At 36.8% G+C, this 23,758-nt stretch overlaps 1 protein-coding gene across 6 annotated transcripts in view; it reads right to left on the bottom strand.

Moving 5' to 3' along the window:
- Positions 1-23,758, bottom strand: part of actn4 (actinin, alpha 4) — a 99,701-nt gene that overhangs the window by 9,010 nt on the left and 66,933 nt on the right. For 3 of the 6 annotated variants that reach the window (XM_059330829.1, XM_059330827.1, XM_059330825.1), the window contains exons 6-18: positions 22,549-22,627; positions 22,325-22,406; positions 18,887-18,972; positions 12,250-12,342; positions 11,135-11,260; positions 10,888-10,992; positions 9,446-9,593; positions 8,843-8,993; positions 7,901-8,009; positions 6,081-6,221; positions 5,767-5,949; positions 3,394-3,528; positions 1,065-1,244 (exon numbers count right to left, since the gene is read on the bottom strand). In XM_059330829.1, coding sequence (XP_059186812.1) covers positions 1,065-1,244; positions 3,394-3,528; positions 5,767-5,949; positions 6,081-6,221; positions 7,901-8,009; positions 8,843-8,993; positions 9,446-9,593; positions 10,888-10,992; positions 11,135-11,260; positions 12,250-12,342; positions 18,887-18,972; positions 22,325-22,406; positions 22,549-22,627 — 1,618 coding nt within the window. Of the gene's footprint in view, positions 1-1,064; positions 1,245-3,393; positions 3,529-5,766; positions 5,950-6,080; positions 6,222-7,900; positions 8,010-8,842; positions 8,994-9,445; positions 9,594-10,887; positions 10,993-11,134; positions 11,261-12,249; positions 12,343-14,479; positions 14,566-18,886; positions 18,973-22,324; positions 22,407-22,548; positions 22,628-23,758 lie in introns of all 6 variants that reach the window. The other 3 variants (XM_059330828.1, XM_059330826.1, XM_059330824.1) reach the window with 1 other exon arrangement.

Below are 23,758 nucleotides of genomic sequence, written 5' to 3'. Positions count from 1 at the left end.
GAACTAAAGCAGGCACCCAGGTTATTATAGTTAACGGAAACTAGATTTTTTTTTTTTTTTCGTTAACTGAAATAAAAACGAGTTTTTTAAAAATCGATAACTAACTGAAACTGTATTTTGTGGTTAGAAAACTAACTAAAATTATATTGGAAATGTTAGTTTTCGTCTGTCAACTTTTTTGTCATACGTAAACCTTTTTGGTTGATATAAAAATCTATGTCATCTATCTGGTTTTATGACTTAATAAACATATTGGGGTTGAGATGGATCAGATAAAGGAAATAAAGGAAACATTTATTGTGACCTTACTGAATCTGGCACCCAGCAAATACCCCATTACAAGAAAACTAAAACTAACACTAAAACTAATAAAAACTAAACTAAAACTAAGCATTTTCCCAAAAATAAAAACGAATTAAAACTAGCAAACTCACTCTAAAAACTAATTAAAACTAAATCAGAAAAAATCTAAATCTATTATAACCTTGGTCAGCACTTTATTTAGCTTTTATCTATCATTATTTTTATTTTGACATTGCAAGATTATGAATAATAAGAATAAGATGTCAGTGTTTCTAACACTCATCAAGTTGTTCTAAAAGTGATCCCAACAAAAGCATTCGACACGCCATCATTGTTAGAACAATTTAAAAATATATATTTTTATAGTTACGGCATGGACAGACCTTAATTCACTTTACTAGACTTACAGGAAACACCACGTAAAAGAGCAAGACTGTGATGACGGTGTGTGTGTGTGTGTGTGTGTGTGTGTGAGAAACCAATCTATAAGATATTATGTGGTGGCAAAATAAGTACACAAAAAGAGTACAATGAGGAAATGTAAAAATCAGACATAATGCTCTCTTTACCGGGCAATAGATTAAATGTTATTGGGAAGAATTATTTGGGAAATGGCTATAATCATCATATTTATTCAGGAAATGGTAGCATTGGAGTTAAGTGCAGTTGGAAATAAGGATAATGAAGATATATGCCACAAGATCAGGGAATAATGTGAAATATCCTTTAGAACATTGTTTTTCTAGGTTAGCTTGTGTTACCTCCATTGTGTAGGAAGTGTACTGGTTGTCAAAGATGAGGGCCTCCTGGATGAGCTGGTGGTAGCCCTCCAGTGTGTTGATTTCAGGCATGTAAGACATGATGGTGGTCTGGTAGTCCTTCAGGCTGGTCAGCTGGTCCTCCAGAGTGCCGTTCATCTCGATGGATATCCTGCCGATTTCCTGCAGACACACACACACACACTGTTTACTCTCCTGTTCCTCCTGCAGCACAATGTGACACTCTGACGTAAGCTTTCACAGCAGAGGAAACATTTATAATCTCCTTATTTTTCTTCTTTCCTTTTTTTCTCTCATTAGAATGTGTAATAAGACCTCATTGTATGACTTAAGTCAGGGATGGGCAACTTAAATGCTGCAGGGGGCCACAATTTTTCATCGACACTACCACATATAGGACCATGCACTTAACTCTATGGAGTCTTGGGCCATTTTGTCCATTTTTTAATCCTTTTCATGTCTTTTCGTGTCTTCATTCTGTCATTTTGTGTCTTTTTTGGTCATTTGTGTCTTTTTTGTGTCTTTTTTGGTAATTTTGTGTCTGTCGTTGTGTCTTCTTTAGTTATTTTGTGTCTTTTTTTGTTCATTTTGTGTCTTTTTTTGTCATTTTGTGTCTTTTTTTTGTCATTTTGTGTCTTCTGTGGGGTTTTTTTGGTTATTCTGTTTTCTCATTTTGTGTCTTTTTTTGGTCTGCTTTGTTTTCTAGTCTGGATGTGATGAAGAAGCCATACTCTGGCGCTTTTGGAGACTCCAGAGGGTTAACCAGACATGATGAAACTGCAATTTTAAATATGCAACATATTTCATGCTCAAATGCATGTATAACAGTATAAATAGGAATACAAAAGGTTTGAAGCAAACAAAAAATAACCACTTACTGTGATTTATTTTTTTTTCAGTGCAAGAACAGCAGACCAACATTAATTACAAGAAGTAATTTTGTGCATTTTTAAACTGCACTTTTAAGATTTCATGCTCAAATGCATGTAGTTGTACTGAGGGCCACTTCAAGTGAGGGTGCGGGCCATATGCGGCCCCCGGGCCTCCAGTTGCCCATCCCTGCCTTAAGTGAAGACAGATGCATTTTATACTGAAGCTGAACACAAAACAACATAAGAGACTGCATGTGTACATCACTACTGCTAAATGACAAGTTATTATCAGTTTAAAAATGATTTATGTGCAGCAGAGGATGGTTGAAAATAAAGCTCAAAGAGTTGAAGTTGGAGTCTTTGTTTCTAATCTCGGGCTGTGAATATTAGTAGATCAAAAAATAATTATAATCAGCAGTAATTTTTCATGCAAAAATGGCAGAAAAAGCTGATTTCAGCATTCCAGAAATAGAGCCTTCCTGCTCTACTGTTTCATATCATATTAAATTGAATATCTTTTAGTTTTGGACTGACAGATAAAGGCATATAATCATCTTGGACTTTGAGAACTGAACTGGACATTTTTCACTTTTTTTTCTGAAATATTATAGACCAAATGAGTAATCAATCAATCAAGGAGATAATCGCTATTGAAAATGTGTGTTGGCTGCAGCCCTGTTCTGATACAGTACATAAAAAAAAATCTAATTCAGTTAAGATTGCTTGAGAAGTAGAAAGCTGCACATGTTCACCTATCTGGAATCTTTGCTCTATGAGCTCACAGTTTCACAATGTTGGCCTGAAAACATTGAATTTGACATCCTAAAGACATCCTGTGTAAATTATTTTCTGTTTTTTTAATTGCACAATGTCTGAAATTTTGAAAAAGCCCAAACCTATTGTCTATAATGCAGATTTACTGACATATTATTGGTCTTTAGGACAATTAAGCACCATCTAATGTAAAGTACATTTACTCAAGTAATGCACTTAATTACAATTTTGAGGTACTTGCACTTTACTAGAGTATTTCCATTTTTATAAAACCTCATAACAGTGTATTAAGTAGTTGAAATGAGTCCTAAATTTATAAAATTAAAAAGCTGCTTACATGAGCACACCAAAAATAAAAAAAAATATTTGGAATATATACAACAATCTGCAACATTCTGTGTTCAACGAGTACTTTTACTTTTGATACTTAAGTACATTTTGATGCTGATACTTTTGAACTTTTACTTCAGTAAGTTTTGAATGCAGGACTTTTACTTGTAGTAGAAAGCTGCACATGTTCACCTATCTGGACTCTTTGCTCTATGAGCTCACGGTTTTACAATGTTGGCCTGAAAACTGTGACAAACTGCACACAGCTGTGCTAAGATGAATCGCTTCGACACAATGGCGAGCAGTCGGAGCGGCCGCCCTGGTGAATCCATTACCTCCATCTTGGCCTGAATGTAGGCGCCGACTGTGTTGGCCTGAGTGGCGAACTTGGCTCTCAGGGTGTCGTTGGAGTTCTGCTTGTTAAGTTCATCCTGCAGGGCGTTATCACGCTGAGGCACCATGTCCATCGCCTGCAAACACACACACACACACACACACACACACACACACACACACACACACACACACACACACACATTAGAGAAACACTGCTGCAGAAAGTTATTAAGTCGCTCCTATATTTTTTTTATTTTTACTTTTTTTGTAATTATCTTATTAGGAAATTTCACAACAACTGGCAAGTACAAATGGATTTACAGTTGTTAGCATCAAAATTGTACAGAGCCAAGAGTTTTTTACTGCAGCGTACTCTTAACTTTAACACTGCTGTACTCTACTGCCCTTACTTTTTAACTGCTACTCTACTGCCCTTACTTTTTAACTACGCAATGTTTGACTTGTGCTTTTTATTATTTTATCTCTTTTCTTATCCTGCTGTATCTTATTTTATCTTATTTGTATTTTTATTTCTATTTCCCCGTTTTAATTGACTGTTTTTACTGTTTTCAATTGTGTCTTGCTGTTTTTAATGTTTATGTAAAGCACTTTGAATCACTTTGTGTTGAATTGTGCTATACAAATAAACTTGCCTTGCCTTGCCTATCAATAGCTTCTTGTTCCAAATGCTCATTGTCCATTCCCTTTTAATAATATGTATGTGTAAAGAAAAATCAAAAACATATAATTTAACTATTAACATCTAGAGGGGTATGGAGGCAAAAACTATATACATAACATGAATCTATCTTTCCAGTAACTTTGTATGTTTGGACATTCCCAGAACACATGGTAATGACCTGCAGCCTCTCCTATATTTTTAATCCTTCAACTCAATTTGTTGTTTAAATTTTGTTGCCATTTTTTCAGGCAATTTGCATAAAAAAATATTCCATTCAAATCTGTATTTATGTGTTCATAAACCTCCTTTAAATGTTCATATGAACTGGCTTCAGCAGTATCAAGTGACCGTGTTAACAAGTGACTTTCAGCTGAATGAATCAATGATTCCTGGTAGTAATTTGCCTAAATTATTGGCATAGATAATAAACACAGATGAGTTTGTATTTTAAAACTGATTGAAGTAAAACTGAAAGCTTTTACTAGGACAGGTTCATGCTCCGTTTGTGCTTTCAGCAGCTGCTTTTACGACAAACAACCAGGGACATCAGTTAACAGGGCCACTCGTTAAACTAGAACACCGGTCATCCTTTTATTTGACAGAGGAATAGACTTGGACACAGTAGCAGCATGCTGGAGCTGTAAATCCTGCTTGGCTGTAAAACAGTGCATGAGCGCCTTAAACTGCTGGGAGAGTGAATGATGCTCACAGTTCTAGTCATTAGTAACTAAGTGATGCATTGAGGAAGTAAAAAGAAAGTATCTGCATCAAGACATTTACTGTAATTTACAGTTAATTACCTGAAAACCAGCCTGTATGCTGTCTTTCCAGCAGAACGTCATTAACAAGACGGGAGAGAGACGCACTATATTTATGATATCCAACGTATCGAGTACCGTATTTCCTCAATTAGTAGCCGGGGCTTCAATTAATAAAAAATCAGTTTGGGACCCGGCTAATAATAGGGGCAGGCTATTATTTGAAGGAGGCTTTTATTAAAAAAAGAAAATCAGAGCAGCTCTGACCGGCACTTTTTAGAGTGTTTTACACAGCGCATTGTAGCCAGTTACCCTGATGTCAGCCATATTGGAAGTACTCGGATGTAAACAAACAATGAACAGCACGCTGAATGTTCATTTTAAGCAGGATTTAAAATGTCTAAACTACTAAAACGCCCAGAAGAACATGCGTAAACGGCTCAACTTTACAGAGAATGACTAGGACAGCGGGAGAAACAACCATATTTACCTACAGTACTAACTCGTGTGGCCAAACTTCAAAATACAGGTGTTGTGTGGAAATCTGTTACCGTCAAATGATGTTTCCTGAATGGTGTTCTCCATAGCATTACCTCCGTGGTTGGAGTTAGGATTTAAGTTTAAGATTAGGCCTTGTAGAGAGAACTGTTTGGGGTTAAGGTAAACTTGGGCTCATGTTAACAACTTAAAGGAGGACTGGTCGGGGTCAGGGGTCAGGTTGGTGCAGGTTAAGCATATCGACGGGGGAACAGACTTTGACATAACACCGGTAAGACACCCGGCTTATAAAAGAGGCCGGCTTTTATTTACTAAAAATTGTTTTTACACCCGGTTACTAAATGAGGCCGGTCATTAATAGGGGGCCGACTTTAAAAACTAAATGTAACACAATAAAAACAACAATGATTAGAAAACACAGACTGTGGCCGAACCTTTTCCCACTTGTTGTCAATGCTCTCAGGTGTGATGGTGGTGTACGGGTTGGATCCGCTCAGCTTGATGCCGTTGCTCTGAGCGATCTTCTGCACCTCGGCCTGGATGGCCTGGATGGCCTCCCGCTCCTTGTTGGCCTCGGCCAGGGTGGACTTGAACTGCTCGTGGGCTGTGATCAGACCCTGATGGAGAGAAAAAGACATACAGGTTTCTGGTTTGCAGAAATACATTTGCTTCACTGTAAACAGAGCTCCCACTACTGTAGAATTCACATTTCCTGTTGCAGCTATCTGGACCACACTGCACCAGTTACCTGGATCTCCTCAATGTTGTGGACGATGAACATGTCCTGCAGGTCCTCCATGGCTCCCTCCATCCAGTTGTTAAAGGGCGCCGCTCTTTTGGCGTACTCCAGGTAAAGCTCATCTATCGACTCCAGCTGCTTCTCTGTCCTCTGTTAGCAAGAAAACAGCATGAAGGATTATTTAAAATCAACCTTATTTTAACTAATGACAAGAATATAAATGATGGTCCTCTGTGTCTTTTATTTATTTTAGCATTTTAACTACGTCTTTTTATCATAATTTTAGATGTATACACTTATTATTTATTTATGATTGTTATATGGAAATGTTTGTTTTATTGTTGATTCTATGTACAGCACTTTGGAGACGTGTTTGTTGTTTAAATGTGCTATACAAATAAAGTGGATTAGATTGGATTGGATTAAATGTGTGGGCAGTAATACATTTAAAGGGTAGAGTCACTACTTTATCATGGTACCATATTGCATTTCAGCAATTGATACAGTACCTGATTCTTGATGGCGTATTTCGAGAAATTGTATTATTTTTTTCTACTGATTCCTTTATTTCATATCTCATATTAAGCTCCTGTATAAAACTGTTTAAACTTGCCAAACAGATGATATTAATCCAGACCTGCATGTTCTGAAAGGCAAAGCTCTAATGCTCTCGCCTTTAAGCAAAAACTAAACTTTTCTGAGATCTCAGTGCAGCTGTGAAAGATCAATGTTGGCAGATAAATCACACTAGTAAGTTATACTGCTCCATTCTGCACCTGTGCATTAAAGCTTTATGTTTGATGATTTACTGTAAATGTTTAAAGCCGTTAAATATACAGAGGTTAGTGTGAAAATCGATCAGTGAGAAACGTGCTGCAAACATGCTGTCTTTACCTTTTTGGACAATCAAAACAACATGGAAAATCTCAGAATGCTTTAAATATACTGTATTATAGTTTAATTTATCCACATCTCAGTTATTGTAATATTGTTTGGCCCAGCACTTATCCTTCTAATCTACAGAAATTATTAATCACACAAAAGAACTTTGTTAGATTAGCCACGTTCTCTAATTACTTGTCTCCATCTGTCCCTCTGTTTAAGAAATTTCATATATTGTCAGTCTATGATATTAATATACTTCAATCATGCATATTTATTTATAAATATATTCATCTTTCCCACTTGCTGCCCAAATCTTTTCATGAATTCTTTACAGTTAACTCTCAGGTCCATTCTTACAACACAAGACACAGTGATAAACTTCATCTACTACACATACTCAGTCTTATTTTGCTTACAGAGGCTCCATACTTTGGAATTATCATATTCATCTAGTTAAATTATCTTCATCCCTCAATAATTTTAAGTTAAATTAAGACTCCTAATAGTGTCATTTCCAGTATAGTTGTCATTGGATCATTATCTCGAATTCATGCTCATACACTCAAATACAATTATTTCACATTTCCCATGTTTTATTCCTGACTTTTTTGTGTGTTTGCTACAAAATGGCACTTGTATTGCTTTCTTTTTTGTTGTTATTTGTTGTTGCTTTCTCTCATTGTTGTTGTTGATTTATTTTTGCATTTTTGTATATTTCTTGTGGAGGTGCTTTTTATAAGCCCATTTAGATTTTTTCAACCTCTCCCGCACTTACTATTCTTGTTTCATTTCTGTTTTTTTAATTGTCCTTTCTTATGGTGCAAATAAATAAATACAACATGGAAAAACCACATGAATGCACCAATGCATAAGTCCAATGTGAGATATAATATTTCATCGGCATTTGAACAGACTGAGAAGTGAAATCACAAACTGAGTCGTACCTCCAGTGACTCTTTGCGGCTCTGGGTGAGAGCTCCCAGGACGTCCCACTGGTCACAGATCTTCTGACAGCGGGCGTTGACGCTGGCAGAGTCGTAGTAGTCCAGCTCACTGAACACACAGAGCAGAGAAGATTGTAGCCCATACTGATTCAGTTCAGAGTAAGTGGAACTGTTCATCTCTCCTCCGTTCTTTTTTTTGTGTATTTATTTTATTTTTATTTCATAACAGAAAAATATACACAAATTATGTATACAAATTAGAGATAAATGGTGGAGCTACACAGAACAATACATGTTTTGGTTTCTTTTGACAGAGTTTTTGACATTAGACAAACAAAACAAGGGTATAACATAAATGGCACAGCAACAGAATAACACTAATTCAGTTTTTAGACATTAAATCAAGAAAAGGTTGCCAGATTTAAAAAAAGATATCCTCTTTAGTAGATATGATGTACCTGATTTTCTCCAAGTGTAATACATTTCCCAGCTCTCTCAACCACATTTCAAACGTAGGAGCCCTTTCAGATTTCCAAAACTGTAGAATTAACTTTCTGGCTAACAACGTTGAAAGGGAGATAGCCTTAGCTTCATAACTACTTTTTACACTATCTGGATTAGCCACTACAAACAACACGGTGAATGGGTCTGGATTACATGGATGATTAAGGGCCTTGGTGAAGAACTCAAACAAGGATGACCAGAATGGTTGTAGCTTATGACACGACAAAAATAAGTGGGATAGTGTTCCCTCTTCACTTTGACACCTAATACATTGGGGTGACACATCCCAAAATATTTTCTGTAATCTGGATGGAGAATAATGTAGTCTATGTACTACCTTGAATTGTATCAGATGATGTCTTGCATTTATTGAGCTACCATGGATATTCTTGATACAATTCTCCCATATCTCAACTGAAATTTCTCCTCCGTTCTTACTTGAGTTCCTGTGCGATGGCGGCGATCTGCTCCACTCGGTCCTGGTGGGCCGCCAGGTCGCTCTCAAAGGCCTCGTGTTTCCGTAGCAGCGCCTTGACTTCTGACAGGGTGGAGGTCTCATAGTCCTTCTGGGTCAGCATGGCCTCCTTACCTGCGAACACAGGAAACCCATTCATCCAATCAAAATGCTGCAGAGGAGCTAAATACACAACACACAACTTTCTCATATAATAAAGAACCATGCGCTCCGAAGCCATCTCCAGATTATAACCTAAAAGCACTGAGAGGTTTAGGATTAGAGGAAGGAGAGTGCATATAAATTCCTTCATCATAATCCATAATGGATAAAAAAAAGTTTAAATGAACAATGAGCTTTCTGCAAAACTGTTTTACTTTTATTGATTTAATTCATTAATATGGCTTTTCCCTCCACTTTAAAAAAAAAAAGGTCCATCTGGATAAGGGGGAGACAAAAGGTTTAAAAATATTTTATATTATATATTTGATATTTTTCCTCTTGAAACGGAGGAAAGATTTCTGCAAACAAAGAGGATCATCAGTTTACAGTTTGTGCATCCAGTTTGATATAAAGCCTTAACGTACCATCAGTCCAGGATTCATGGATGGCAGCCTTCTGGTGGAACTTCTCGGCCAAGTGCTCCAGTCTCTCCAGACGCCGGATCTCACTGAGGATCCACTCCTCGTATCCCTTTTCTGCTCCCTCTAGAGTGTGCCACGCTCCGTTGATATCCTGAGAGCAAACAGGACTCTTACTGTTATGAATCCTTTGCTGCACAAAACAGTTTGTCTGTACTTTTAAAACAAAATCTAAATCTCGCTCTGTCAGGTTTGTGTACAAGACGACAACCCAACAACTTTTAAAATGCTTGTTTTCTGAAAGGAGTTCAGGAGGGACAGGGCTAAGCATGCTGTGGCTAATACAGCCGTTTGAACTCAAAATAAACACATTTTACTTTGATTTCATTGGAATAAAAAGATTTAAAAATATGCCAAAATAACCAACAAACATGGTGCATGTGTAAAAAGTATCTTTTTCATGCTTTGTCAGGTCAACAAGATCACAAGCAAACAAAGAGGTATGTTATGCATTTTCCCCAAGTGCAGAACTTCTGAAGGCCGTAACAAATAAGAATAGCATTCAAATGTCTGCAGATATGGACTCTGTATTAGGGATGGGCAATATATCGCTATAAAAAATATATCGATATATTTTTAAATGTGATATGGAATTAGACCATATTGCATATATCGATATAGTTTAAAAAAAAAAAAAAAATCTCATTCTTTATATATAAAGGCTGCTCTTACTAGGGTTTGTCATATTTAGTTCTTTTGTAATGTTCGTTATTCTTTTCTCATATAAATATATTTACTTCAGAAAAAGATCAGCCTATTTTATTTCATAGGCTACTTTTATTTAAGTGAGTAAATGTGCACTTTATGGAGCTTTGATTTAAAAAAAAAAAAAAAAAAAAAAGTACTCCTGTTGTAATACAGTATTTATGTTCACTTAAATAAACGCTTTAAATAAAACTACTTATGATATGTCATATTTGACTTTGACTAAAGATTTGCTCTCACTTTGTGATAAAAATATCGGGATATATATCGTATATTGATATTCAGCCTAAATATATCGGGATGTGACTTTTTGTCCATATCGCCCAGCCCTATTCTGTATTATGCGTTCTATAAGGGAATTGTGCAGGCTACACAGAACAATACATGTTTTGGTTTCTTTTGACAGAGTTTTTGACATTAGACAAACAAAACAAGGGTATAACATAAATGACACAGCAACAGAATAACACTAATTCAGTTTTTAGACATTAAATCAAGAAAAGGTTGCCATATTTTAAAAAAGATATCCTCTTTAGTAGATATGATGTACCTGATTTTCTCCAAGTGTAATACATTTCCCAGCTCTCTCAACCACATTTCAAACGTAGGAGCCCTTTCAGATTTCCATATCGCCCAGCCCTATTCTGTGTTATGAGTTGTATAAGGGAATTGTGCATGCATACCGACACCATGCGGCCCTCTGATGGCATGAAGGCAGGTCTGTTGCTGAGTCTCAGTTTAGTCTGCAGAGTGTTGAAGCTGATCTCCAGCTGGCATTTCTCCTGGACCTGAAGACACGAGGGATCACAGTGTTAGTGACACATGCAGCACAGCTATAGAAGCACTGGATGAACAACAAAGAACTGGTTAACACTAGCGAGGCAACATTTAGAAATTCTAAGCAGAAAGCATTGCAGAATTAGTTTCTACCTTGGGTGGTTTGTGGACACAGCGGTAGTCTCTGAAGTCCTCCTGTTTGGCCTGCATGTCTTGCACAGTCTTCTCCTGGGTTCGGTTCTCCAGCCAGGGGATGGTCCGACGGATCCACTCCAGCAGCTGGAGGCAGAGAGGAAATATAATCCGGTCAAGGTCAAGCTTATTATAGTTCATTTCAGTTAGTATTAACTGAAACGGTATTGTGTGGTTACAAAACTAACTAAAATTATACTGAAAATGTCCTTCGTGTATTGTCAGCTTTTTTCATATGTAAACTTTTTGGTTGATATGAAATCCATTTCATTTATCTGGTTTTATGACTTAATAAACTTATTGGGGCTGAGATGGATCAGACAAAGAAAATAAAGGAAACATTTATTGTGACTTTATTGAATCTTGAATCATTACAAAAAAACTAAAACTAACACTAAAACTAATAAAAACTAAACTAAAACTAAGCATTTTCCAAAAAATAAAAACTAATTAAAACTAGCAAACACACTCTAAAAACAAATTAAAACTAACTGAATTTGGAAACAAAAAATCACAACGAAATTAAAACTAAAACTAATGAAAAGTCCAAAATTATTATAACCTTGTCTGTCTTACAACTATTGTCTGACAATGTTGCTGTTGTTTTCTCTTGTATTATAAATCAAATATAAAAAATAAAAATAGGAGTATTGTTTAGAAAAAAATAGTAGGTTGTGTCAGTACACTAGAACATATTTTAATCCAATTTATTTTGGCCAAATGTATTATTTTTTACATATTTAATATACGTTCATATTTTTCAGTGAGTTGTGGGTGTGCACTAACATTACAACATAGTTTGTATTTATAATAATTTTAATATAATTTATTTAAATGTATAAATGTTTCTATAATATATTTTTTCTGTTATATTAATTATATTTTACATTTATTTAATTTATTTCCGGTTGAATTATATATTTTTTAAAAATGAAGAAACCCCACTGTTAAAATCATATATTTTTGTAGTATTAGCATTTCAAGAAAGCCTTGAATAAACGCTGTTTGTTTCCCTTCACTCAATGAAGAAGTGCACTGAGCCCAGGTGTGAACATGCTGAAGGGTTGTGTCCTCACCTCACTGGCCAGTTTCTCATAGTCCTCCATCATCTGCTCGTTCTCCTGGTTGACAGCCAGCACTTTGCAGATGCGATTAGCGGCTGTCTCAGCCTATCAGGACACAGAGTGGTGAGTAGCGCTCACAGTGATTGGATGAAACACGCCGAGTCTTAGTGAGAACATTCACTGCAGCTACATGTTTCTAACAGGATGTTAAAGTCACTCAAACAAACAGTGTCTACTGCTCTTTATGACCAACTCAACCTGCCATTTCATCAACGCTGTTACAATTACGAACACTTTCCAAAGTGGTGTAAACACACTCCACACACAGGCAGTGAACAGCAATAAGTCTGACATAAGGTCAGGCACAGTTATTAAAAAGTGCACAAGACAAACCAATGAATAAAAAGTCAAATGATTGTTGCATTTGACTCGTAAAATCATGCTGCAGCTGCTGGTTAGTTCAATGTGCCAAAAATCAACGTGTGTGTTTTAAAGCTCCATGCGTCAGATCATACTGTACATCTAGTTACAGGTTCATGGAGCGCTGCAGTCCAGATCAGTAGATATTACACTACTGTACCACTGGAATAAAAAAATAAAAACAGTACACAGACTATCACATGTTGATAAAAGCGGACATATTCAGTAAAACAAACTTTTTACTTGTTCTTTCACATATATATAACATGTATTTCAAGTCTAAACTGATATATACATCATATAATAATAACAATAATAATAATAATAATACACAATAAAACAAATTAAAATTTAGAGTTGAGAAGTGTTAATAGCTGAAAAGATACTGGAGGGACATCAACCAGTGTTTCCACAGGACTGAAAATAAATCGGTTTGTTTTTCTTAAAATCACACCAGTACAGTGATCCTTCATGTTTTATTATTTTCTACAGGAGAAATACGCGTCGCTGTATATGTATTCTGTAATATAAACAGTACTGTGCAAAAGTCAAAAAAAGTCTTTTGAAAGATTGATATAAGACATTAAATACCAACTAATGCCTTGTTTTTAATTAATGAATTCAATGTATTTTAACTTTTTATGGCTTGATGAATCCCTGGTAGAGGATCACAGTACTGACACCAGTTTGGGAATTTCAATTCAGACATTAAAGTAAATGACTACCAGGGGAAACACACAGTTGATGTCCAAAGAAACCGAAACAGAAGAGCCAGAAAGTTGTTGTTGTTGTTGTTGTTGTTGTCGAGTTCCCATCATGGTCCTGATCTGTTGAGAACTCCTGACTTTTCTCTTTTCTGAGTTTGCAGAACTTTGTAAGAGCATTCATGACAAAATAACTCAGGAGGTGTCAAAATTTCAATTGAGTCAAAAATCGATAGAATTTTTTTAAAAATGTCAGTCAAGAAAAGCAGACTGGGAAAAACTAAAAAATATGTCCATATGGCCTTAGTGTGGTAAATTCCAGAAAAATATGGCAGTTATATCACACTTGATACCACTTTTTAATCAGAATGGTGACACCCTGATGAAACTGTAGACAGTCTGATTTCCTCTGTCGTTCTAACAAATGAGGAGAAATAAATCAGCTCCATCTAACACATGTTGGGGGAACATATTACTGTATATGTTACAGTATATATATTACTGTGTATATTACTGTGATTTGACACTAGCAGCAACATGATCTCACAGAAATCCGTGGAATAGCCACGGAATCGCTCAAATTTCCGTGAAACAACAAGTTAATGACAGTCATATCCCGTGGCTATTCCAACATACAAAGTGATTATGTACATTCACTGAGTGAATATTTAGAAAATAAAACATATATTTCTCGCTAGAAATGTGATCAAAATCCATTTTTATGCAGAAACAAAGTCAAAATATTGATTTTTTCACAAAAAATGAGAGAACTGTCCGCCATGTTTTTTGTTCTGACCGCCGGAACCTTGAAAGTCACGTGACTTGGAACAAACCAATAGGAACAAATATCAATGGGATGGCCACGGGATATGACTGTCATTAACTTGCATTGTAGCGAAATCCGTGTCAGTTTCACGGAAATTTGAGCGATTCCGTGGGTATTCCACGGATTTTGAGTTAAGCAAAATCCGTGGCTATTTCACGGATTTCTGTGAGACCAGGTTGCTAGCAGATCTTCACAGATTTCCTCATAAAAACTGAACCCTGTCTTCTCACTTATTCCTGATGAGAGCCCTGCTGGTGTTTTGTTGCTGTGAGTCTGAAGCGTAGAAGCTCACCTTCTGTGCGCCAGAGAAGGCGTGATAGAAGCAGGACACATAGGTCATTATGGCCTTCTCATCCGGCCGCAGCGTACCCACGATGTCTACGCATCACCCAGCACCCAGCAGGACAGAGAGGATGATGATGGAAGGTAAACAGAGAGAGAGACAGAGTGAAGCCAAAGCGACCCAAAGCTACGTGGTCCTCGCTCCCTGCAGGAGGTGAGAGCGAGGGGGGGTTGCACCCTCTTTAGGTCCACAGCTTCAAGTTCCTCCTGTTAACAGCACCTCCCTCCCCCGACACTGAGGGCAGGAGGAGGGACGAGGAGAGGAGAGGAGAGGAGAGACGCCGGAGCCACAAGCTCAAGGTTGGGACACAAACACACACACGATAAATCTGTATGGGGATGAAGTCACTCCAAGCAGTTTATTCAAAGTGTGCAGCAGCTCCTTCCTTCAGTTTGGTTCATTCGTGACTTAGACTTGTTTCTCGATATTTTGACTATTGTCTCGTTTTCTACTGACGTAAACTATTTTGCACGCAAATTATTCAACTAGAAGAATAATCTGCACATGGAACAAGTTTACACACACACGCACACGCACTGCACTCCTAACCAGATCTGTTTGTGTCACACACATCATCAAATACACCAATGTGCACGCACACACACAATAAATCTGTATGGGGATGAATTTCATTCAAAGTGTGCAGCAGCTTGTTCCTTCAGTTTGGTTGATTCATGACTTTGATTTCTTACTTGATATTTTTACTATTTTCTCGTTAGCTTAACTTTTTTTCGTGATTTCGACTTTTTTCTCCTCATTCTCGTGACTTCTTTCTTCTAATTTAGACTTTTTTCTCATGACTTCAACTTTTTTTTCTCATTTAGACTTTTTTCTTGTGACTTCAACTTATTTCTTCTCATTTAGACTTTTTTCTTGTGACTTCGACTTTTTTCTTCTCATTTAGACTTTTTTCTTGTGACTTCAACTTATTTCTTCTCATTTAGACTTTTTTCTCGTGACTTCAACTTTTTTCTTCTAATTTAGACTTTTTTCTTGTGACTTCTACTTTTTTCTTCTCATTTTGCCTTTTTTCTTGTGACTTCGACTTTTTTTTTGTCATCCCTCTGGAGTCACAGATCACACCGGCGTTATCAAATTACATTACTTTTTCATGACGTCACAATATAAAGAGGAAGCCCTGCCGTCAACTTCCCGTTAAAATACTAGCTTGAAACTCCGTGCCAGTTTTTGTTTGATGATGATAGACAGAGTAAAACCGGAGATAAGGTTAAATATATTTAGTATAAAAATATAGAACTGGATGTTATCTTCATTTTATGTCTTGTATGTTGTATTTACCACCTTTGTTCACATTTGCAACATTTAAAATTCTTCATTGAGCATGGTTGTGCTTTGAAAGAAAAAAAACTATTTTTTGTGTGTTTTTTTGTGGTTTAAAATGTTGATCCAGTAAGTCAAAGTGAAAAAATAATTATCAAAAGTGCACAAAATAGCCCAAGACTCATGTGAATGATGCAGCACAGTTTTCCAGTACAAGTAAAGCAGATGTGTGATTAAAGATGAATTATTGCAGATGATTATTGCAAATTTTGTTTGCAAATCCAAAAGTTTTGCAAAAAAGACACATTTGATCTACAATAATGCATTATTAAAATGTTTCTTTTATGTCAGCATTAATCTATCAATCTTTCTGTTGCTGTGTGAAAAGTTTTGCTCTCAGAACTATTCTGTTTGATTGCAGAATAAACAGAAAAGTAACCCTATATTATGAAAATGAAAATTACTTGTCTATTAAATGATATTAAAAATATTTATTAGGTTCAGTTATTGAGTATAAATGAAGTAAAACAGAGCAGAGAGGCAGATTCTCATGGGTTTCAACCTCTTAAATCTTTGTGTCTGTAAACAGCTCATTTGGAGAAATCCCTTTGGGCTTAAAGAACTTGGATATTCTTCATTGTTTTTTGACATTTTACAAACCAAAACTAAACAATAAAATAATCAAAGTTAAATGAAATCATGTGTCTAAAGTTTCTAGGCAGCAGCATTAAAAATATGAACTAAAAGTAAACAGCAGACTTGATTCAGCTGATTCTTCTTGTGTATAATCACAATAGTAACCCAGCAGGTGTACTAATGTTCACTTTGAAACTGAATTTACATGTTTTGACTAAAAGACTCCTTCGTGTTTAAAGTTAATGTTCTCAAAGAACTGAGTGAACAGAACGATGAACCAACACAGCAGAAGTTGAATAAACTGAACAATGTGTGTGTGTGAACAGGATTAAGTAGGATTTTTGGTAAAAAGTGCTGGAAAAAGCAATAAATCTCGAGACTTAAGAGTTTGTTTGTGATCGACCCAAGTTTGATACAAATACAAACTTTCTCCGTGGTTACTGACTGCACGTAAATTATTCAACTAGCAGAATAATCTGCACATGGAACAAGTTTACACACACACAACACTGCACTCCTGCCCAGATCTGTCTGTTTGTCTCACACACATCATCAAATACACCAATGTGCACGCACGCACGCACGCACGCACGCACGCACGCGCGCACGCACGCACGCACGCACTCCTGAGACTGCAGAGGCACACAAACAAGTTTTAAATGAGCCAAGAAATTAATTAGAGGAAGAGGAGCAAAACAAGGGACAAATCAACTGGTTTCCTGTCAGAGGTCTCTAGGGAGGGGAGAGAGGAGGGAGGAGAGGGGAGGGAGGAGAGGGGAGAGAAGGGAGGGAGAAGAGGGGAGGGAGGAGAGGGGAGAGAAGGGAGGGAAAAGAGGGGAGAGAAGGGAGGGAGGAGAGGGGAGGGAGAAGAGGGGAGGGAGGAGGGGGAGAGAGGAGAGGGAGGAGAAGGGAGGGAGGAGAGGGAGGAGAAGGGAGGGAGGAGAGGGGAGGGAGGAGGGGGAGAGAGGAGAGGGAGGAGAAGGGAGGGAGGAGAGGGGAGGGAGGAGAGGGGAGAGAGGAGAGGGGAGGGAGAAGAGGGGAGGGAGAAGAGGGGAGAGAAGGGAGAGAGGAGAGGGGAGGGAGAAGAGGGGAGGGAGAGGAATTACTTTTGTTTAATTTCATTTTACCTGACATATTGAACAATAAAATGAAATGAGATAAAAAGTGAGACAAAAACTTTGAAATTAGGCATATATTTTATATTTTGTGTTTGTATTAACACACTACTTTGTTTTAAACTTTATACAACCTGTGAGTCCTGTCATGGGATTCTGTCCATCTCTAGTGCACAGGTTTAAACTTTATATAGTCAGCTAATAATATTTAGAATAATATTTTAAATATTTAAACAGGTTTTCACCTCCACCTGAAGACGAGCTCACTTCTTATTCTTTTTAGTTACTGAATCATTTCACCTCCTCAGACATCTGAGGAAAAGTCTGAGAGCCTAAAAACAAGTTCATCCATCTTTTGATGCTGGCCATTTAAAACAATACAACCTCACCTATATCACCTGATAATTATTTTTCACTTTCATTTACTTGATTTGAATGGTGGTTGCAAATATAACATCTAAGAGGTAAATTGAGGAGAACATCTCGTTCTTTATTTTACACCAAGTATATTTGACCTTATCTCCGGTCATCATCAAACAAAAACTGTTAGATTTTGGAGCCAGAACTTTAGAGGGAAGCTGACGGCAGGAAACACGCTGCTGAAGGTTTTACAGCAGGAATTTCATGAAGAAGTCATGTGGTTTGTGGCTGAAAAACTGAACCTCTTTTTTTTTACTTTATTGGCTTAATCCGATACGTCAAATATGTGGATCACCTGAGTCGCCACCACCTCCAGGCCTAGAACAACATACACATTGTTTTCTATCCAACTGTTAATATGTTTTGTTTGTTTTGTTAATAAATGTTTCTTTTTTTGTTTAAATTGAGACTTGTGTAACATTTGTTATCATTGTGTCATTTTTATCATGTAAATGGAGGGAGAAAAGGTAATATCGGCTTCAAGAATCGGCCCAAAAAAAAATCGGCAGCACATATCGGGGATTGGTTAAGACTGATGTCAAAATAATCGGTATCGGCCTTAAAAAACCCGTATCGGTCGACCACTGACCTGTACTGAAAGAAAGTTGGCTGCTGCAAACACAGATGTACCAACACTGTCTGGTGTAATCTCCAGACTCATTTCCAGAAGAAAACATCACAACAGAGCAGACAGAACATTCACTGCTTTCCCCAGCAGTTTCATTCATACTGTTTGTGTTTTTGTGTATGTGTTTGTGTCCCAACAAATCCAGCGTCCTTGTTGAGGCTCACAGCTTAGCAACGCTGTCAAGAGAGAGAGAGAGTGGCGCCATGCTGGACAGGAAGCAGCACCTTGTTAGTAACGCGGGGGGGTTAAAGGTCAGGGTCAGGGGTCAGAGGGTACCTTCTGTGCTCCAGAGAATGCATGGTAGAAACTGGACACATAAGTCATTATGGCTTTCTCATCGGGACGAGCAGTGTTCACAATGTCTACAAGGGGGTGAGACCGTGGTTATGAACACACACACACACGAACAGGCAGGACAGAGGACATGTGATTATACACACACACATATATATATATAATGCACACAAACACACATTTAACAAGCTGCTGTTACTGTTAACAGCCAGACAGGACAATACAAACACATTGACAGCATTATTAACAATACAGTACATAGAGGGTAGGGCTGGGCGATATATCGATATAACAAATATAAAAGATATATTTTTAAATGTGATATGGAATTAGACCATATCGCATATATCGATATAATACATTTTTTTCTTTCTTTATATATAAATGCTGCCCTTACTAGGGTTTGTCATTTTCAGTTCTTTTGTAATGTTTGTTATTCTTTTCTCATATTAATATATTTATTTCAGAAAAGATTAGCCTATTTTATTTTAAAGGCTATTTTTATTTAAGATATTTTTTATTTAAATGTGCACATTATGGGGCTTTGATTTTTCAGGTTCTCCTGTTGTTATACAGCATTTATGTTCACTTAAATAAACGGTTTCAATAAAACTACTTGTGACATGTCATATTTGGCTTTGACTGAACATTTGCTGTCACTATTTTTGGGATATATATCGTATATAGATATTCAGCCTAAATCTATCGGGATATGATTTTGGTCCATATCGCCCAGCCCTAATAGAGGGTCAGACCCATATATCAGTTTACTAGAAACACCTCTGTGTGTGTGTATAATATTATTTTAGCAGTTTTAGGGGGAAACAAAGAGTTCTGCAAAGAAACTTGTCCATTTCTATGATTTTTGCAGAATAGAAGAAATACATTTCTGCATCATGAATATATTGGTTTAACCCTCATACACACACATAAGAGACACACATGAAAACACATTCAGGCAGTTCATCTGCTTTACAATCCAAAGCGAGAAGAGAGGAGAGAGGAGGGGAGAGATGGAGATGGCAGCAGCTGGTGTAACTGCTCCAACGCTGTATCTGGAGATCAGTGGCCACATTTACCTGAACATCAACACTGTGACTGAGAGGCATGGATTTAACCCATTGAAGCCTGGACAACGGATACGTCGTTTTGTAGTATTTGTATAAGCTCTCAAATACTTTTTGAATTTCATTTCTATCTGCTACAGAGGCTGAAAAATCAATTATTTAGTAAAAGCGTTGACACTTCTGTTGAATTTCCAGAAAAACTTCAGGTTTTAGGGGCTTATTTTAAAATCGCCCAGAGGTTTTACAGGCGTTTCAGGCCTCAATGGGTTAATTCAAGACACATAAACTCTGATTTTATCAGTTTTTACAAAGAACATATTTACAAGAATTTTGGTCAGTTTGAGTCAGTGTCCGGCTCATTTTAATCATCATATAGGTAAAGTTCTGTAACTACAACTCAATGAGGTTTTAGATTGGTCTTTGCAACAGCTTGTCCTCATGAGACAGCATGGGGACCTGCAGACTGCATAAACTATAGACACTAGAGTGGCAACAGGTTCTGTTTGCATTGTGGTTTTCTAGGTGTTAGTTTAGTTTGTTTTGCACGTTAGGAAGATCTCATTGTTTGCAATTTAACCCTTTGATTCACAACATTAAACACCTTCTTATGCACTCAAAAAAATCAGAAATGACCCGCATTCATTCCCCATGTTATTTAATGCTGGCTGTGTGTTTGAACATCTTTTTTTTTCCATTACAACAGATCATTATATCCATTTTTCCTTTCATACTTTATGAAGAAAAATATTTTTTGTATTATTGCATCAAGTTTACACACACGGGTCAAAAATGACCTTGTGCATTAGAAGCGTAGTGATACAAAAAGGGCTTTTATTTAAAAAGTAAGAAATTAAAACAAAAAATTAGGATGTATGATGATCAAAAACAAGTTGATTTAGGAAAACCTGGAATACTGAATGATGAAATTCATTTATTGCAAAGGTAAAGAATATAAAAAACTTAGTCGGGTCGCTTCAGACCCATGTTGTGCATCAAAGGGTTAAACATTCACAAAAGGTTCAGGAAGGAGAGTCCGACTCTTTCCTCATGCTGCTCAGAATATGTTTGGGTGATGTCAGTGTGGATCTTGTTAGATGTTTTACTGCAGCGTACTGTACTGGACATGTGTCAAGCAATGCTGACGAACTAAAATGTTCCACACTGCTGACATAAAAGATGACGGTGCAAATCACTTCTATCCCTCAGTATCTCCTCTATGTGGCAGGTGTGTCCATTTCACAACATGATCTCACAGAAATCCATGAAATAGCCACGGATTTCGCTTAACACAAAATCCGTGGAATAGCCACTTATTCGCTCAAATTTCCGTGAAACTGACACGGATTTCGCTACAATGCAAGTTAATGACAGTCATATCCCGTGGCTATTCCAACATACAAAGTGATTATGTACATTCACTGAGTGAATATTTAGAAAATAAAACATATATTTCTCGCTACAAATGTGATCAAAATCCATTTTTATGCAGAAACTAAGTAAAAATATTGATTTTTCACTAAAACTGAGAGAACTGTCCGCCATGTTTTTTGTTCTGACCGCTGGGACCTTGAAAGTCACGTGACTTGGAACAAACCAATAGCCACGGGATATGACTGTCATTAACTTGCATTGTAGCGAAATCCGTGTCAGTTTCACGGAAATTTTAGCGATTCCGTGGCTATTCCACGGATTTCTGTGAGACCAGGTTGCCTTTTCACATATTTTCAGGTTCTGTCCCAAAATATCTGATATTTCTGGGTGGTAGTCTGGGGATTATGGCTTTATGGCCTCAAGATGCCATTTAGCTCTGTTCGGTTGTTGGAAGGCGAGCCTCTCACTGATGAACAGCAGGCCTGAGGGTCTGGCATGGCAGAGACCAAGAGAGTCATCTTAACAGAATGGAAATCGATCCCAGCTTGAGAACATTTTCAGGGGATTTGTTTGGGCTCTACTCACACGTTTAGCTGTGTTGCTCATTCCACGAATACACACTTTTTACAAGTTGTACCTCATTGAAAAGGTGACTAATCAGGTTTTCCAATAATATCAAATATAATAACAAGTGGTGTTAAATGGGAGAAATAATTGGCCAAAATAATGTTTCCGAACCTTTTTTACAAGATATAAAACAATGTAAGTGCTGAATCACGGCTGTTTGAGTACTCAATAAATGTAAAAGGGAATAATAACAGTAATAATGTTAATAGAGGGGTGGGAACATGATGGAATAACTGAAGCAGCTTAATAAGACCTCTGCCCACTCACATCACAGTCACCGTGTTGTGTGCAGGTAAACACAGCCACAGTGTGATTAACATATTCACAGCTGCTTCACAGGAAACCACAGTCCTACCTTCTGCATCCAACATCTTGGGGATGTCCAGGTGTTTCTCAGCCACCTCGAAGGCGTTGTTCAGGTTGGTCACAGGGTCGTCCTGAACAACCAATCACAGCGTCACAACACAACAGACTTTCAATGAACCTAAACCTATTATTTTCACACTTAACTGTTCAAACTTGAGCTTTTTCTAACTCTCAGGACTTCAGTAGCAGAACTGTAAGTGTGAGTGTCTTTACCTTCCTGAGGCTGTCGTAGTCGATGAGATCAGGTCTGTGTCTGTGGATCAGAGCGTTGAAGGCGAGACCGTCCTTCCAGCTGAAGAGACAACACATGAAGTGAGTCTGAGGCTGCTATTAATCATTCATACAGCCCTGAAAACACCTTTTCAATTGAGACTTTGAATTAAATCTATTAACCTCTGACTAGGGCTGGGCGATATATCCATATAAAAAATATATCGATGCATTTTTAAATGTGATATGGAAATAGAACATATCACAAATATAGATACAGTTCAATTTATTTTTATATATATATATATATATATATATATATATATATTTATATATATATTTATATAAATAAGGTTCCCCTTAGTTTGTGAGAGACTTAGTGGATCATATTGAAAAATATATCGATGCATTTTTAAATGTGATATGAAAATAGACCATATCACAAATATAGATATAGCTCAATTTGTTTTTCTTTATTTATATATATATATATATATATATATATACACACACACACACACACACATGTTGCCCTTACTAGGATTTGTCCTATTTACTTCTTTTGTAATGTTCGTTACTCTTTTCTCATATAAATATATTTATTTCAGAAAAAGATTGGCCTATTTTATGACAGGCTATTTTAATTTAAGATATATTTTTATTTAAATGTGCACTTTATGGAGCTTTGATTTTAAAAAAAAGTTATCCTGTTGTTATACAGTATTTATGTTCACTTAAATAAACAGTTTCAATAAAACTACTTGTGACATGTCATCTTTGACTTTGACTGAACATTTGCTCTCACTTTGCGATAAAAATATCGGGATATATATCGTATATCGATATTCAGCCTAAATATATCGGGATATAACTTTTGGTCCATATCGCCCAGCCCTACCTCTGACTGGTGATATTTCCACAGTTTGTCCACAGAGTTTTAGGCAACACGAGGTCATGAAAACGTTACAGCAGAACTTTGTTACAAGTGAAATTCATTCTCAACCTTGGGACAAAATGATTTTATCTCATTGTTCACTTTCTGGACATTTTCCAGATTATACTCAAGCACTCTTGGTAGAAATGCTTTTACATACAACCTGTACATACGGACATTTCTTCTGATTTTTATTTCTTCTATTTTTCAAACATGTCAGATTTTTTCTGACACAGTAGTTGAAGTGGCTTCTGAGCAGTTACCCAGCTTCTCCAACAG

This window comes from Centropristis striata, chromosome 4 (assembly GCF_030273125.1).
Source record: "Centropristis striata isolate RG_2023a ecotype Rhode Island chromosome 4, C.striata_1.0, whole genome shotgun sequence".
NCBI classification, from domain to species: domain Eukaryota; kingdom Metazoa; phylum Chordata; class Actinopteri; order Perciformes; family Serranidae; genus Centropristis; species Centropristis striata.
The sequence above is the reverse complement of the archived record's forward strand: the minus strand, read 5'-3'. Positions and strand labels throughout refer to the sequence as shown.